This window comes from Vidua macroura, chromosome 3 (assembly GCF_024509145.1).
Source record: "Vidua macroura isolate BioBank_ID:100142 chromosome 3, ASM2450914v1, whole genome shotgun sequence".
NCBI classification, from domain to species: domain Eukaryota; kingdom Metazoa; phylum Chordata; class Aves; order Passeriformes; family Viduidae; genus Vidua; species Vidua macroura.
Window position 1 is genome coordinate 19,266,952 of NC_071573.1, and position 16,330 is coordinate 19,283,281.

At 41.1% G+C, this 16,330-nt stretch overlaps 2 protein-coding genes across 2 annotated transcripts in view; both read right to left on the bottom strand.

The window, feature by feature from the left end:
* KCNK17 (potassium two pore domain channel subfamily K member 17) overlaps positions 1-16,330 on the bottom strand; it is a 26,027-nt gene continuing 9,697 nt past the window's right edge. Inside the window, exons 2-5 of the mRNA XM_053973891.1 lie at positions 15,200-15,314; positions 6,091-6,257; positions 4,756-4,924; positions 1-2,993 (exon numbers count right to left, since the gene is read on the bottom strand). Of these exons, the coding sequence (XP_053829866.1) occupies positions 2,698-2,993; positions 4,756-4,924; positions 6,091-6,257; positions 15,200-15,314 (747 nt within the window). The 3' untranslated portion in view covers positions 1-2,697. The remainder of the gene's footprint in view (positions 2,994-4,755; positions 4,925-6,090; positions 6,258-15,199; positions 15,315-16,330) is intronic.
* The window catches only part of LOC128805309 (potassium channel subfamily K member 16-like), a 24,664-nt gene continuing 23,563 nt past the window's right edge, over positions 15,230-16,330 (bottom strand). Inside the window, exon 7 of the mRNA XM_053973892.1 lies at positions 15,230-15,314. The gene's annotated coding sequence lies outside the window, so the exon portion shown is untranslated. The remainder of the gene's footprint in view (positions 15,315-16,330) is intronic.

Consider the following 16,330-nt stretch of genomic DNA (forward strand, 5'->3'; position numbering starts at 1 on the left):
GCACAGCACTTTGTGGGGACTCAGATATACTAATATCCACATCGAAAGCTAACTGAGAGGAATTGTCAGAAAAAGGATATTCATAAGAGACAACATGCTAATTCAGTGTCAGAGATCCCAGTCAGAGATGGTATTTGACTCATTTATTCCTAAAATTTTTGGTGAGCAAAGATCCAAGCAAGAACTTGTGGCTCTGGAGGTACGTATGGCCTGCTAGCAGTTCTGACATGTCTCCCATAAAATATGGGATATCAGACTGTGGGTGGCAGGACTCTGCTGGTGGTGAGTGGCTGGCCAGCAGGGCTGCAGAAAGATGTGACTCAGAAAGGACAGCTGGGGCAGATAATGAGGCACCATGAGACGCAGCCACGTGCCTAAGTCTGTGGCTGAACCCTGATATACAGTGGAAGCACAGAGATCTGCAAAAGGCTTTCATCCTTTTTTTTTTTCCAAGACTATTCCTTGAGTTCCTCTCCCCTTTGCCTCTCAGAAATATACATTAGCTGCCCAAAGACACGTAACTCTGCTCTTCAGTAGGACCAGGGTGCCTAAACTTCAAAGGCACTTTTGAAGACCCCACCCACAGCCTAAAAATAGATGAGAACATTAATTAATGAGATTAATATAATAGACATTCAAATCCAAAAGAAGAAACTCTTCACAAATCTTCTACAAGCATTCTCATCAAATAGCAGAGTTGGTAGAAATTCCCAGAGTCTGTGACATTTCAAGTAAAAGTTGAAACAGATTAACATAGTCACCCCTGTCATCGTTTTGACAGCAGAAACTACTACCTCCTGGGCATCAGGATTTTACAATACACCTATACTTACTAAGTTTTGCATGTGAAAAAGGGTGCAAAGGATATGCATTAAAGGGTATCAGATTTTGTGAAGTGAATTGTAATTTACTCATGTTTCAAGAAATACACTTTCTTCTTCACGTAGGCCAATAAAACCTACATTGTGTATCCATCAGTGAAAATAAGCAAGATGAAACATGGAACAGAAAAGTTTATGCTAAAGGTTATTAAAGAAATTACCCAATGTTCAAAAATTTGAAATGTATTTATTTTGCATCAGTATGATCCAAGAGGTCCACTGCCTCCCTTCCTGATCACTGCTGCCCCTTCAAATAGTATTTGTGAGAACATTTAATTCTATGCAATCAGAAAAAGGTCATCAGACTGAATTTCATTCAGTTGATGCTTTTGCTACATTTTTTTCTGTAATCAGTTCCACCAGATAGCAATACTCAGACTGGCCTCTTCTGGAAACACTTTTTTCACAATGTATGTTTCAGAACTTGTTTTCCTGAAGACTGTACACTTTTCACTCACTCCATTTCTGTGAACATAGCTATGGATATTTCTAATTCCTCAGCCCCATACTCCAATAGACTCTGTTTTCAGTCTTTTCTCTAAGAACCCCATCAAACCTTGGTTCATTGCAAAAGCTGAAGGTTCAACCAAATGCTTCATTCTGGTTTGCTGCCATGGTGAAGTTTTCAAAGTTAATGCTTAGGATGCAAATAGCACAACAGGAACTACAAAATGAGAAGAACAGATAACGGAATACAAACAGCACCAGGAGTTAGACTCTGTTGCGCCTTTATAAATGGCATACTATTTCAAAAGATTTTTGAGAATTTAATGGAACTAAAAAGACCCAACTAAGTTCTGTTTCATGACTGACACAAAGACCAAATAAACATGTCATTCCACAGATCAAAGACAGTTGTGATTATATATATAGGATATTAGATAGAACATGTGTGCTAATCATTCATGACATGAGAAGTTCATCACAATAGCATCTCTTGACCATAATTGAAGAAAATTCAGTTTCTAGACTGAAGTAGCCCTTGTTAATAGTGGCAATAGGAAAATGTTGGAACCACTGACTTTTAAAATTGCCTCTAGTCCTCCTTTTCTGACTTCCAAGATGTGACAAAATATAAATCTGAAATGTGATAAAATACAAATGAACTGTCACATTCAGCTGATGACATCTGGTCTGCAAAATACTTCAAAGAATGAACACACATGTTCTGACTGAAGTAAGGAATAGCATACCCAGTCTCTTTCTGTTAGCAGACTTCTGATGTAGAAATTATTTTTTAAGAAATGGAATGATCTGTTTTTATCAGGCACCTCAACAAGCTCTTCCTCATTGCCATCCCTCTATGAATGATCAGAGAGCAAAACCATGTTACCACCTTTTGCAAGCACAAGTATATAGGTGATGGTGCACATCTGCCATGACTGCCAGATAGCTTTAAACAGTGCTTTTCATTTCTTTTGGCAATATGCCATTTGTTTCCTGCATTAAATGGCACTTGCTTTTATGGCTGTGGCATTTGCAAAGTGCCATACGTATAACTAGAGGCTGCAAGAATCACATAAAGAAATGGACAACAGCGGTGTTGCTCAGGGATGCCAAAGATTACCTCATAAGTTGAGGTGGGAGGGTAGGTGATATTTCCTTAAATCTACTTTCAGCTAAGAGTCCTGTTGGTAATACTTGGTGGTGCTGGAAATGAAACATTCTGTCATTGCTCAATTAAAAATAAAAGCATTTCAAACTCAATAAGCGAACTTTCACCCCATTCACAGGTCAGGACAGCTCCACTGACACATTTCTAATGGTTCATCTCTGTGCACTAAAACCTACAGGACACCGAAAACATTTTTCTTCCCTAGAGGGCTTCTGTAGGAGCTCTGTAAGAGTGAGATTCAACTGGTCCTTTCATTTTTGTGTCTTTGTCACTGCAGATCTCCACATTCTGAAGTCCAGTCATGCTATTTTTGTTACCATCCATTAAATCTTCTGCCATCTCCATGTTCTTCTTGTTGCATTGACAGAAGTCACTGGAGCTCTCTAGAATGTTGATGCAAAATTTGATAACCAGTGCTAGCCAGGCCATCCCAAAGAGGATCCACAGAGAGATTACATTCTTGTACCAGCTTGGATAGGTGCGATCTGGGTTCATCCCTACAACAGAATCACCCAAAACATTTCTACACTGGATCAAGAGTGCCTCAAAGGAGACATTACATGTAAAGCAAAGACAGTTGAAATATCAGTGAATATTGGTGACTTCTACATAAAACACAAGTATGCCATCTACTTAGTATGTGAACTGATGTTGTAAGTATGTTTCATGACGTGTCAACAACAGCCTAGTACTCCTTAGGAATTGAAAATATCACTCTCAAGAAAGAAAACTAAATCCTAAATTACATTCATGTCAAAGTGATTATTCACATTCAAGCACACAGTTTAGTTTCTCTGCTTATCACTCAGCACCACCATATTCTATTAGCATGTAACAGAGGTCCCTTCAGGCAGAGAGGTAAGCAGGTTTTATGTACCACTATATGTATTTTGTTAAACCAGATACAAGCAGGAGAGTCTCTGAGAGCAGGAGAAAAGAGGCCTGAGCAGTCCTAAAACCTCCAAGAACAACCAAACCTTGGAAAACAATTTGAAATTATCACCAGCCTTCATGGCCACAGAGGCACTCTCTGCAGGATCATGGACAGCTTGGTGCTCATCAGGACTGCCAGGTCCTTTTCTGCAAGGATACTTCCCCGCAGGTAATTTATTCCTCCCAGCTCTGTATCGCACTAGTGGGGAAACAGTGTGAAGGTCACTTGAACCTTATTTTTGAGGCATAAACCACACATAAAGGATTGTAAGGCAAAATTCTTTAGCCTCTACACATACAACAACTGACATATTCAATTATTCCCAAACCAAACCTAGTGTCTCTATGGCAGTATATTCCAGTCACAAAGGTACTACGCAGGGCACACCTGGAAGAGGAAGGAATACCAAATGCATTACCAGAAACTGAGAGAAGTAAAACTTTTGTAGCACAGAGTTCAGCATCAGATCTGTAAAATCAGTATAGGAGAATGCTGAGCTGACCCAGCTTTTGTCAAGCTCCATCTGGCTGCCCTTGCCCAAGCTAACTTTATTCCAAACTTATTTACATGTGCCTACACAAGCTCTAATCATAAGTTTGATGCATTACAGACAAGTTCTAAAGTAACTGCCACTAAGTTGTCTAAGCATCAAGCAAGTGCTATCAAGAAAAGAAAATAGCAAATCCATAATAGGATGTTTTAGTCTTTCTGTCTCTCAGGAATTCAAGAGTGCATGTGTTTCTATAATCAATTTGTTTATAATGCGAAAGTCTTTATCAAAGAGGCATGTCCTGTGTTTCAGCAAATGCAGTGGGTGTGGATCCAATCCCATTTCCTCTGGCAAAGGGGTTTGGCATCCAAAACTAAGTAGTGCCTGGTGCTTGACAGTCTATACCTAACTGACTTAAGTTGCCTTTTAGAAAGTAGTTATCTAGGGTTTTGACAGAAGAAACAGCCCCTGTCTGTCAATGAAAATGCAGTGTCTTCTGCTTAAAACTAATGGCTGCCAATGCACTGAAGTGTGATAGGAGTGCCCTCAGCAACCACTGTGATTAAACCATAGCATTCCTGCCTCATGGTGTAGTCATTCAAGGGACAGGCCACTTCAATGCCACTTACTGACTGGGAAACAATGCCTTTGTTCTTCCGCAGGTGGCATTGCTATGGCAGAAATCATGTCTTTTCCAACCTGCCAAATGCACACCACAACATATTAATCATCAGGTCTAGGGATTGCTACTGGTGCCTAATTGCCAAGTGGGACGCTTTGAAAGTCATGGATTTGCTGTTCAGTAGGTGAAAGCAACGAAATGTGAACTACTCACCAATCACATAGTCTCCAAACCCAATAGTGCTGAGGGTAATGAAGGAATAGTAGAAGCCTTCTTCATAAGACCAGCCTTCTTTGTCAGAAAATAACAAGGGAGGTAGCAGGAGGAACAATAACAAGCCGGTTACCAGTGCACAGGTCTTCATCAGGAAGGAAGCTTTATTCTAGTAAAACAGGAAGGAAAAAAGGAAAAAAGATTGTCACAAGAAGTGCAGCAAGGAAAGTCCAGCTTGTTTTCCAACTGGAGATGATGATGATATGATGATGATATGATGATGGACTCCACAAAAGCATACAAACATTAATTGAATTCCATTGAATTCAACAAATGATGTGTCCGTCCTACATGTGAGCTGGCTTCAGTTGGGAGTTAGTTGGGAGTTACTTCTTCACAGTAGTTAGTAGAAGGTTGTGCTTTAAATTTATGTTGAAAACAGTGCTGGCAATACAGAATGTTCTTATTGTTGCTGAGTAGTGCCTGCACAGTGTGAAGGCTTTCTCTGCACCCCTCCAGTGAGTAGGCTGGGGATACACAGGAATTTGGGAGGAGATACAGCCAGGACAGCTGAGCCCAAGTGACCAAAGGGATATTCCATACCATATGGCATCATGCTCAGCATACACAGCTGGGGAAAGAAGGAAGCAGGGAATGTTCAGAGTGATGGAGTGTTTCTTCCCAAGTAAGTGTTATGCATGATGGAGTCCTGCTTTCCTGGGAATGGCTGAACACCTGCCTACTGATGGAAAGTGGTGAACAAATGCCTTTTTTGTTTTGCTTGTGTGCACAACTTTTGCTTTACTTATTAAACCGTCTTTAAACCCAACCCATGAATTTTTTACTCTCTGGATTCTCTTCTCCATCCCACAGGGAAGGGGTGAGTAACTGTGTGGTGCTTAGATGCCAGCTGAGGTTAAACATTGACACCAAGCCAACACAAATCAGGCATCACCTTCATAAGTCCTAAATTCATGCCAGTTTAAAGCCTGTTCCACAAATGTTCCCATATAACTTACACATGCAATTCTAACTAAAACTGATAATAAACAGACTAGATAGTCTAGGACTGTGCATTGCTCACATGCTTTATCACTTCTGTTGCTGTATGGGAAGTCATTCATCACAGAATTTCCCTCAATTAATAAACAACCTTATCTGACACCTCATAGGGCTGTCATAGACTAAATTTATTTGCTTCCAGTTATTCCTGAGTATTACTGCCTTTTTGGTCAAATAGTCAGCCAGGCTGTCCTTGTTAGTCATAGGATCTCAAATACCAGACAATGTCCCCTGTCTTTTTTTCTTTGAGCTATGCCTATCCATACTGCTTACCTGCCAGTGAAACACCTCCTCTAGGTGACGGGCACAGTGCTGAACCCCAAGCAGCATCAGGTGCCCAATTTCGTTCAGGAGTACAAGGTTCAAGGGGATCCCAAAAAGTGCAAACATGATGCAGAAGATTCGACCAACTGCAGTGCTGGGGCTCAGGTTTCCATAGCCTAGACAAGGGAGGAATGAAGCATTAAATCTAAAATATTCTTTGCTTACCTCTTCCCCCTGGAGGGGTGAACCTCCATCATCTACAGAAGTTAGGTGAGAAGGTCACTGCTCCAAAAGGACCTTTTTTATAAATAACTGTAAGTTACATCCATTGTTTGTCATATCCTATTGTGGGCTGGAAAATAACATTTCTTTCCCTGCCAATTTTGCTTAGTTCTTTTCCATTTACCAGTCAATTTCCTCTCCCCTACCCACTGCCCTGGCTGGGATCTGACGTAAATGCAAACCTTCCGTTTAGTTCAATTTTTGTAAGCATTGTTGGCATGGGCTTTACTGGTACATGATCCTGCATCGCTGTCAGATGGTCTTTGAATCACAACAATAGTGTTTTAATTATAACAACCACCCTTTTCTACCTCTGTCCCACAGGACTAGTGAATTTAACACTGCCTCTTTGCTTATACTCTTTTGCACCACAAGTACCAAATACACCTTAAATTGTCAAAAATATTATCTAGAGTCAATATATCCAGAGAAATTATATTTAACCTGTGTAAAATACTTCAATTTCCAACCTAAAGAAAAAAATAAAGTGCTTTAAATTTTTCCTCTTTCTTCTAGTCATAGGAAGTGATCTAATAAAAGGTCCTGCCTTGCAATCAGAGCCTTGCTTGTATCCCCAGATTGTTCTGGCTTCAAGATCACTTGTCTTCATTCGCCACATGTTCTTTTTAAAATGTCCCATAAATTTGCAGACTTGCATTTGTAATTTCTAGTGTTTTGTGCCACAAGAAAGTCAGATTTAACTGAGGTATATTTCAGAGAATACTTTAAAAGACAGAAGAACTAGCACACCACAAGCATTACAACAATGACTTAGCCAGTCAGAGACCTATGGCCTTGACTACATTCCAAAATCACCTCTGCTCATTAGAGATTGGTGTCCACAGAGGAGATTATCTTTTTACCACAAATAATGTTATCCCCTCCCAGCACCACCCAGCCACCGACACAGCAAGCAGAGAGGTGCTCTCTCCACTGCTGCCTTGCTACCCTGCTTTTGAGTGCTGTAGTCTTGGGGCAAGTGAGCAGTGCCCAGCAGGGAGAGGCCCCAGGGCTGGGCTCTGTACCCCAGATAAGTGAGAGTGCAAACATCTGTGGTTAACTCAAAAGTCCCATTTCTTCACTAACCTCTGTCACATGCCAGATGCAATAAGCCACTGACTGATGATGTAGAAATGTGTGCAGCTATGAGCTGGAGATATCTACACATACAAAAAATATCTCACCATGGACAATTCTGCAGTTAGTTGTGCATATCTGCCAGCAAACTACACCCAGAAAATGGTCTTTGGGCAAACTATTCCTAACTATGCACTCCACAAATCCCAAATTTGATTACATGGAGGACATTCCTTTTGATAATTTTATGCACACAATACACCTCTACTGGAGCCCCAGGAGCATGTCCTTGGTAAGGGGAGAGCATCCCCAGGAAAGAATGGGATGCTGTTATGTAACTAGATGTTTTGAAATATAGTCCAAAAAGGGGCTAAATTAAGACTTCATGCCAGTGCTACTTCTTCTTTGTTTGTGACCAGCTTTGCAATATTAATGCATTTTTCCCCAATGACTGCTAATTTCTGCCATCTTTCACCATTTCTAGACTACCAAGTGTGGTAAATGAGACATATAGGCAAGTACATCTGGTAGATGACCCCTTCTAAGCAAATTATAGAAAGATGTGTCTGGTGTGATGCAGTTCACACTGGCTGTGACATTTCAGTGGATTAGTTCCAATTTTTCTTTTATGGGATTAGGGTGTTTTGTGACCTGACCTGGCCCAGGAGAAAGTGCTGGGGGGCATTTACTGTAGGGCTGGAGGCTGAAGATGAGTCACATACATTTATGGCCAGTTATTCCCCAGGTGGTTTCCCCCAACCCTTCTCCCTTTTTTCCTTCTATATCAAGTTTTAAAAGACTGTGTAATGTCTTGGGCAGTTCTTTTAATCACAGGTTTCTAAGTTTCTCTGCAGAAAAGCATAAAAGAAAAAAGGCCCATGTTCTCTAGTCACTGTGTGAAGCACAGCAGCATTCAGAATTGTGGGGGTGCCACAGAGTGCTGGATGGCAGAGCACCTAAACTTAACTTGTATGTTGCAATTCATTTGGAATGGCAAATTGAATAATGTAGGAAGGTCTAATGTACACAGTAAACCTATTATTCCAAACACTAGATATGCTTTGCATTCAATTTCCCTGGCTTCAGTTTCCCTTGGATTGAGCAGCTTGAGACAATTTTCTGAAAACTTGGTACATAGTTGCTATACACCAAAAAAACCTGCTGTACATGCCAAAAAAACATGCTATACATGCAAAAAAACCCATGCCCCACCAGCTTTTATATAGGATACAAAGTATAATCAAATAGGAGACTTTAGATTATGCAAAATACCCATAAATTTACTCCTGTCTGGTTACATCCACTTGTCCTTGCACTAGACAAAGAAATGCCAACCTAATTATATATAAAACTCAATTGTTTTAAAACTCAAGCAGGAATGGGAAAATAGGATTTACCCTCTTCAGTATGAGTTGGTGTCTTAAATCATCATGAGCTAGATATTAGAAGATCTGAACCAGATTCAGAAATTAAAACTAAACTGCCAGTTGTGTCACATCCCTCATGAGCATGCTGCTAGGATGCCATGTGGTACACGTCTGAGCAAAGAGACACTGAGACATGATCTCTAAAAACTGCAGAGACATCAAAGTGTATTTCCACTGAAGCAGCTGGATAAAGTACATGTATAGCTCCTCTTGTTTTGAAATAAGGTGTAATGTAAGTCAAGTTTCTTTGGAGGAAATAAAAGAGTGGTTTTATTTCTAAATGCTCATAACCATGTGCTTTAACTCATGTGCTTCTGTTACACGCATTAAGTAATTCAGGATTTTTTTCCTTCTTTCCCGTTACATTCCAGCCCATAAGGGATTCAGAAGCTCTGTAGACTTCTTAAGAAGATAAGACTTATTAGTAAAAGATCTTTTCATTCACAAGACAGTACTTGCAATGCCCTCAGTTAACTGAGGCAGCTGCAACTTCCTGCTACCCACAATGAAAGGTTTGTTCTCACTGTCCAGATATAAGAGTATTTTCAGCAAAAAGTGCTTAGAACAAAAAGTGTCTGTCATAGGCTGAAAAACATCTGAAAATTTACCAAAAAATTTCACATGCAGAAAATTCCAGGGTTAGCATAAAACCAAATCTACCCAAAAATGTGTTTGAGTGCTAAAACCACTGATAAAGCTACTGGTTAGAGAAGCAACACTTCTTGTTTTATTAAATATTTTCTCCTACCTCAGAGTATACAAGCCATCACTTCCTACAGACATAGGTCTAATCCCAAATTTGCAGATTGCTCTTGTTGAAAATATTTTGCTTTGAATAACCAGGAATTCATCTAAGCCTGGGGGCCAGGTATCCATTGTATAGTTCACTGAGGGGTGTCAATGCCAGAATTATTTTATTTTGCATTACACATTTAAATACTCATGAAAACTTCTCTGCTTGGCAGTTGGGGTGATGTTCAGTGAGCCACAGGCCTATTTTCCCAGGCACTGGAGGAAATTAAGTCCTTAAGCCATCCAGCTCCTCCCACCACTAGCTCCTCCTCTAACACTTTTCAGGAAATCTATAATTTCTTTCCTTTGTGGTCTTTACAAGTGATCTGGATGTTTTAATCCAGCAGAAATGAAAGTTTTTTTCCATTAAATATTCAAATGTTTCATTAAAAAAGATTCACTTTATATGGAAAAGACATCTTTGTGTAATTCCAAGTGGAAGCACCACAAACACACCTACTGATCACCAACACAGCCTTATGGTAATGTTTGTCTGGTTCCTTAAAATGTGAGCATGGCCCCAGCTTAGCTGGAAGGTGACCCTAACAAAGCACTCATTAGCCTGCTCTGACCTCATCGTTGACTGCTTTAAGCAGACAATTGTACTGGAGATCTCCTGAGGTACCAGGAAGCCTGAGTTACCTTATGATCTTACAAGCATTAGGATTTTCAGAGGTCATTTGGTACCACCTATATTCATGGGAAGATCAGCAAGTCGGGGTTCCTATCCTCCCTCCTGCTTTGAATGCCTCCTTAGCTATAAAAAACACATTAACATACTTGGCTTCTCAACCTTCTTGTGAGATTTCACATTGTATCCACCAAGTCTGCACTAAGTTCAAGAACGCTTATCAGCTGGACACAGCTGAGGACACCTGGCATGGGAAGCCAGTTATTTCAAATTCATCCATCCAGGGAGGATGCTACAGGCATGGAGCCTGTACATGTAGGACAGGAACAGGACACAGTCCTGAAGCAGCCACACTGCTTGCATTGGCTTCTCAGTTTTATGGCTAGAACAAATCAAAAATTTGAAGAATTTCATTTTAAAGCTAGTGGTGGCAGAATCTCAGGAACTGTGTTTATATGGGGAAGCTCACTGGGATCCAGGCAGTTGAATCAGGGAAGTTATTAACAGTTTTAGCCCTATGAAGTTCCAGATGAGATAAAATTTGGTTGCACGCTCCTTCAGTGAGTGAAAAAAAATGCTTCAGATGAGTACTGCAGTCTTTGACTCATGCTGTGCGTACACTGAAATCTGTATAGTGGGCTTAGGCTCAGCTGGGTGAGATAGCATGCAGTCAGGAAAGCAGACCACATTTCCAGTGCTCAGGAGACAGCTCAGAGGATGCTGCTGTGAGTGGCTGTCCCCAAACCCATCAGTGACCTCCCACGGAGCACTGTGCCACATCCTTCTTGGCCAAGCCTACAGAGAAGCTCTGCCAGCTGGGCAGGGTAAAGATCAGCACATCAACAGTGGCAGCTTTTCAGCAGAGAACTCCCCTACACAAGAGGTTCCTGAGGTTCACAAAGGATTCAAATATGAAAGTGGTCCCAAGATGTTACTCTGTATTTTAACCACTTTGAGACATCAAGTTAGTTTAATTGAATTCCCCAACAGAGCATCAGCCAGCAATGGGCAGGAACCTGACCATTCTTCAGGAGCTCCACCAGACACTGGGCGGTGTCTGCAGAGGGTCAGAGTCTTCACAAAACTCTTGCTGCCCAAAGCTTTACCCTACCAGAATTTCACAGCCCTGAACTTGCTACTGTTTTATTCCCCGCACTGGAATCCTCTAGGGCAACTACTAAATGTCTGTAACAGTGTGGTTAATACTATCACTCACTGAATAGCCCGATCCATGCCTCTGTTGTCTCCCAGTCCTCTGGGGTATTGCCTTTAGGAGCTACGTACTGTGCTAGCCAGAGAAGGAAAGAAGAGGAAGAAGGTCTTTCCCTTCTTTTATTCACTGTGAGATGGTTTACTTGCCCCATTTTATATTTAAAAAAGGGCCCTTGAAATTCACACAACTGAATTCTGGTGGCATCAGAAAATGGCAATACAGCTCTAGGCAGTGGCATCCATCTACCCAATATTAAGTGGGATATTCAGGCTAGAGAGGACAATACTCCTTACTCCTTCTACTCTACTTAGGCTTGCACAGATGAGTCAGCCTCCTCACTGACCACAGAAAGAGCCTTTCCCTAGCACCTTCTCTGAAATTACACCACCCTGTGGTCGTTTGACTTTAGGAACTTTGATCTTGTGCCCCACTCTGAACTTGCTTTGACCTCTGCCCTGTTAGTCCAAACTAAGTAGGAGGAAAGTAAGCACAGAAAGGAGAGATTTTGTGTCGGCAAGGGATAAAGAAGTCTGAGAGATAAAACCAGCAGCAAAAGTTAGCTTTTCTTTCTTTAATCATGTTTAGTACTACAGCTCCACAGGAACTCTGAGGATGACCCTTCAAGGCATTGGAGAAAGGTTCTTATGGAAAAATCTGCAGAAAATGAGATAACATAAAATCTGGCATGATATGACATGTCAAGGACAGCAACAAGGAAAGCACAGAAGCCTAACAGTGGGGAGAAATAATCAGCAGGTGGCCAGGGCTGCCCATCCCAAATTTATAAATGCAGTTCCATTGAAATTATGAGATTGGCCAAAAACTACATAAGCTTTGAGGCACTTCTTTAGACAAGAGATTTTAGTTCATACCTATCTGCTCTTCAAACATTTGCGACTGAGGCACCAACTATGTCCAGCCTGCAGGTTAGAACTCACCTTGTTTTTAAGCAAAGTTCATATGCTGCTTTTAATCACTAGTAGTGAAAATAGATGAGGCTTTCATTTAAATGGAAGAAGGATACAGTGCAGAAGATGCTGCAACAGGAGACAGGAGGATTTAAACTTTGTCAGTGAAAGAAGCTAATGCCCCTCAGTTGGTGTTAATGGGAAAGAAGTTAACATCCCCTCCTGTATCCCAGTGAAAAAATGTTCTGGTAAGGACTTGAGAAATGGACCTAGCCTTCTGAGGTGGGGGGGGGGGGTTGGTTAAAGCACCTAAAGTAGAATACAGGACCTGGCAGAACAGAAAGAGCATCTCAAAGGAAAGTGATTAAGGTGAAAGTGATAGTGGTTTTGGCAGTGCTGTTTGAGAAGACTAAGGACAAGAGTCAAAAAGATGTTGTTTTGCGTAAGAGGCCAGCAAGGCATGAATGGCATTAATTGCAAAGAAAAAATGTGGAAGAGACAAAAAGGCCAAAGGGCTTGCAGCAGCTGGAACACATGGAATAGAGGCCATCCATATTCTTCAAAATCTTTATATAGTACCCCTAAATTCCTGAGAATCTCTCTTCTGCATTATCATCTTAACTCTACCCTTCCTAAACTCATTTGCCAGAATGCCTTGGGTTTTAAGTCCTACAGTGTAATCTTGTGCAGATGGACCTGCTTTCATTGGCTCCATAATCACAGCCTGAGATAAACCCTTCCTTGCCATGTAAGAATACTAAAACCTCTACAAATCCTCCAGAAGCCTTCTCAATTGTCATTTATCTCATTGCCATACTTATACACGAAGTTTCCTATTGTGACTCACCACTTTGAACTTCACTGAGTTCTTTGGAAAGGAGCTTGTCTCTTTACTTGACATAATCAATTATCCTTCCCAGTCACACTGTGGTATCCTCAGTGAGGCTGAACACCTCAACTATCTCAAGAATTTGCATAAAGAGAGATTATGATAACAGACCCAGAGTGAGGCTCTGTTAAACTATTTGTAGTTTTCTCTTCTACAACATACTGTTATCAACAGAGTGTTATGACACTAATCTGTATGCAACTAACAATTTCACTTGAAAAAAGCAGAATGGAGGGTCCAGTCAGCTAAAGATTTCTGCACAGAAGTCGCTTGTATGGCATTCTCAAATCTGCAACCGAAAATCATTAACAAGTGTCTAGAATCATAGCACCAGCTTTAAAATCATGAGATAAAGAGCTGTAAGATTTGGTCCTTTTCAATTCTCAATTGCCTCTGCTATCAATTCAGCTGTGTCATGCCCTGTCCTGTCCTCCTCTCCTATAGCCATCAGGGCAAGGAATTTACTTAAAAAAAAGAGGGGAGTGGGGGCAGGGAGTTGTGGTGCGAAGAGTAGTTTAGCAGCTACTCTTAGTATAGAAGAGCAGAAATGCTTAGTTTAGGTCTCTGCCAACATCACAACATCCCCTTTTATTTTAACATGATAAATTTGATTCTTCCTGAATACCATTAACTTAAATTTGCCATGGTGAAACAGTCACTCTGATCGCTTAGAAACTTATCAGGATTCACTACTGAGGCATGCAAAGCAGCTCTGAGCAGATGCTGCTTTGTACCAAAGGCTTGAAGGAACCGACCAGGCTCTCCTGGAAACCCACAGCCCTGTGTAACCCTGTCTAATGAGCCTCCACTGCCATCATCTGGTGCAACCCTTGCCTGGCAGTGCAGCACACTGAAAGTGTGTTCCCAACCAGAACAATGCATGTGCAAAAGAGCAGGGCGGAAAGACGTACTGAGTCACAGGAAGATGACACACTACCACCCACTCACCTCCACCCCCACAGAAAACCCACAAGCCCTCTCTTTCTTTGAGCTCCTGCTTTGGGGCTTAGTGTTCTGGAGGCAGTGTATCTTCAAAAAGAATCAGAAATCAAAAGAAGGTTCAATTTGGGTACAAAAAGAAAAATCTTAATTTTAAAATATACTTAAAATTGAAGAGAGCTGACAAATCAAGAAACCCGTGAAGGATTATTGATATTCAACAATCATCTCTCCACATGCTCTCCCCTCCATGTTTTTTTTTTAATTCTGAGTCACATCATAAGAAAAAGACATCAGGGCAAGTTATTAATGGTTTTGGGGACAGGGACACAAACTGACAATAATTGACAGCATCTGCCTTAACTAGCTCTGTACCCAGTACATTTTATTTTTTTCACTTTCCCTCCCTCTACTTATTTCCATAATTTATTTGTGGTTTTGCATTACCCATTTGCTGAAACCTGAGTCAACTGAATTGTGATGTTCTCCCAGCTATTTAACTTCCACTTGAACAAGCAGGTCCTCATCTAATACAGGTAGTAACAAGGAAGAATAATTCATAAATACAGTCTCTGAAGACACAATAGCCAGTATCAAATTTTCCAAAATCATTCCTGTCCTTGTGACTGGAAAAGCCCATTTCAATGCACAATTCACCTCAGACCTCTCAGAGTGCATAAGACTTGGGAAAGTCCAGGCAGCACAGCACCATGAAGTTCAGGCCCCAGAAGCCATGTAACTTAGCAGGAACATGTCCTGAGCTAATTATCCCTGTGTCTGATCAGTTAGAGATCATTACTGCACTGGTACTGACAAAGCACTCCTAGGGCTGGGTTCATGGGTGCTTCCCTACTGCAAGCTCCAGGGAACCACACAGTGCTGGAGCAGCATCTGAGTACAGGCCCTCATTCTCACGCTCTTCCCACCTATGAGGTGGCCCTGTAAGCAGGGAACTCTTACCAATGGTTGTTATTGCAGATATGGAGAAGAAGAAAGACCCACTGTAGTCCCACCTGCCCAGGCTAGTGGTGTTTCCCTGGAGCGTTATGCCACTCTTGTATGCTTGGATGATACCCTGCAAAGAGACAAAAACATGAGATCTCACAAACCCCTTTAAGGCAAGTTCATGTGACTGGCATTTCCACTTCTGGCTGGTAAAATCCCAAACTACAACCACTTCTGATTCTGTTGTTTCCCTTTTAGTAGAGGAGCTCTTTTGCCTTAGAGCCCAAAGGGCTGCAAGGTCAGAAAAGCCAAAAGCCAGCATACTTCTTCTAAGAAAAGGGCATCTATAGCAATACAATAAAGTTGCACATGGTAGATTATAGAGATAAATGTGGAAGAGATTGGAGGGTAAGATCTAACTAGAGAAGGCCTAGACAGACAATAATTAAGACTGCCTTATAACATATTCATTAAGAAAAATCAAATGTTTCCAGATGGGATATTTCAATGGCAGAAGTCCCAGAGCAGCAAATATATATGCATATGTAAATTATACAGATCCCTTGCAGGGAAGACCCTGGACTGGGGAGGAATGTATCTGGTGTGTTACAGGAGACTGAGACTACTCAGTTTGGTCAATATGTCCCCACACTGGGACTACAAATGTGAATGAACACATCAGATTAGCATTATGCCCAATTATGTTCAATCCTCCCAGGAAAGACTTAGACGTCATTAGCCGAAGTGTGCAGAGTTATGCCAAAATAAGATATCAGATATCTTTAACAGTGCCCATATCTGACTACACCTTCCCATGTCAACAAAATGAATTGTGTCCAAAACAACATTATTCACAGCACGGACAGTAAACATTTCACACTTCACTTGACAGTTGATTATCTTTGAATGCAAAGTGGAAGACATCTTGGAATGCCAAGAAGACATAAAATTAATAATCTCTGAAAAAGACATGTAAATTCTAAATAATACTATCCACATCCTAACAAAAAAGACTACCAATAAAACTTTCACCACTGATAATAAAAGGAATCACACTCAGACTTTGATCAGTTTTTGGTTTTGCAAAGGAGTTGTCGTTTATACATCCACCAAGCAAACTGGCGTGCCAAGCCTGCAAAGCGAGGA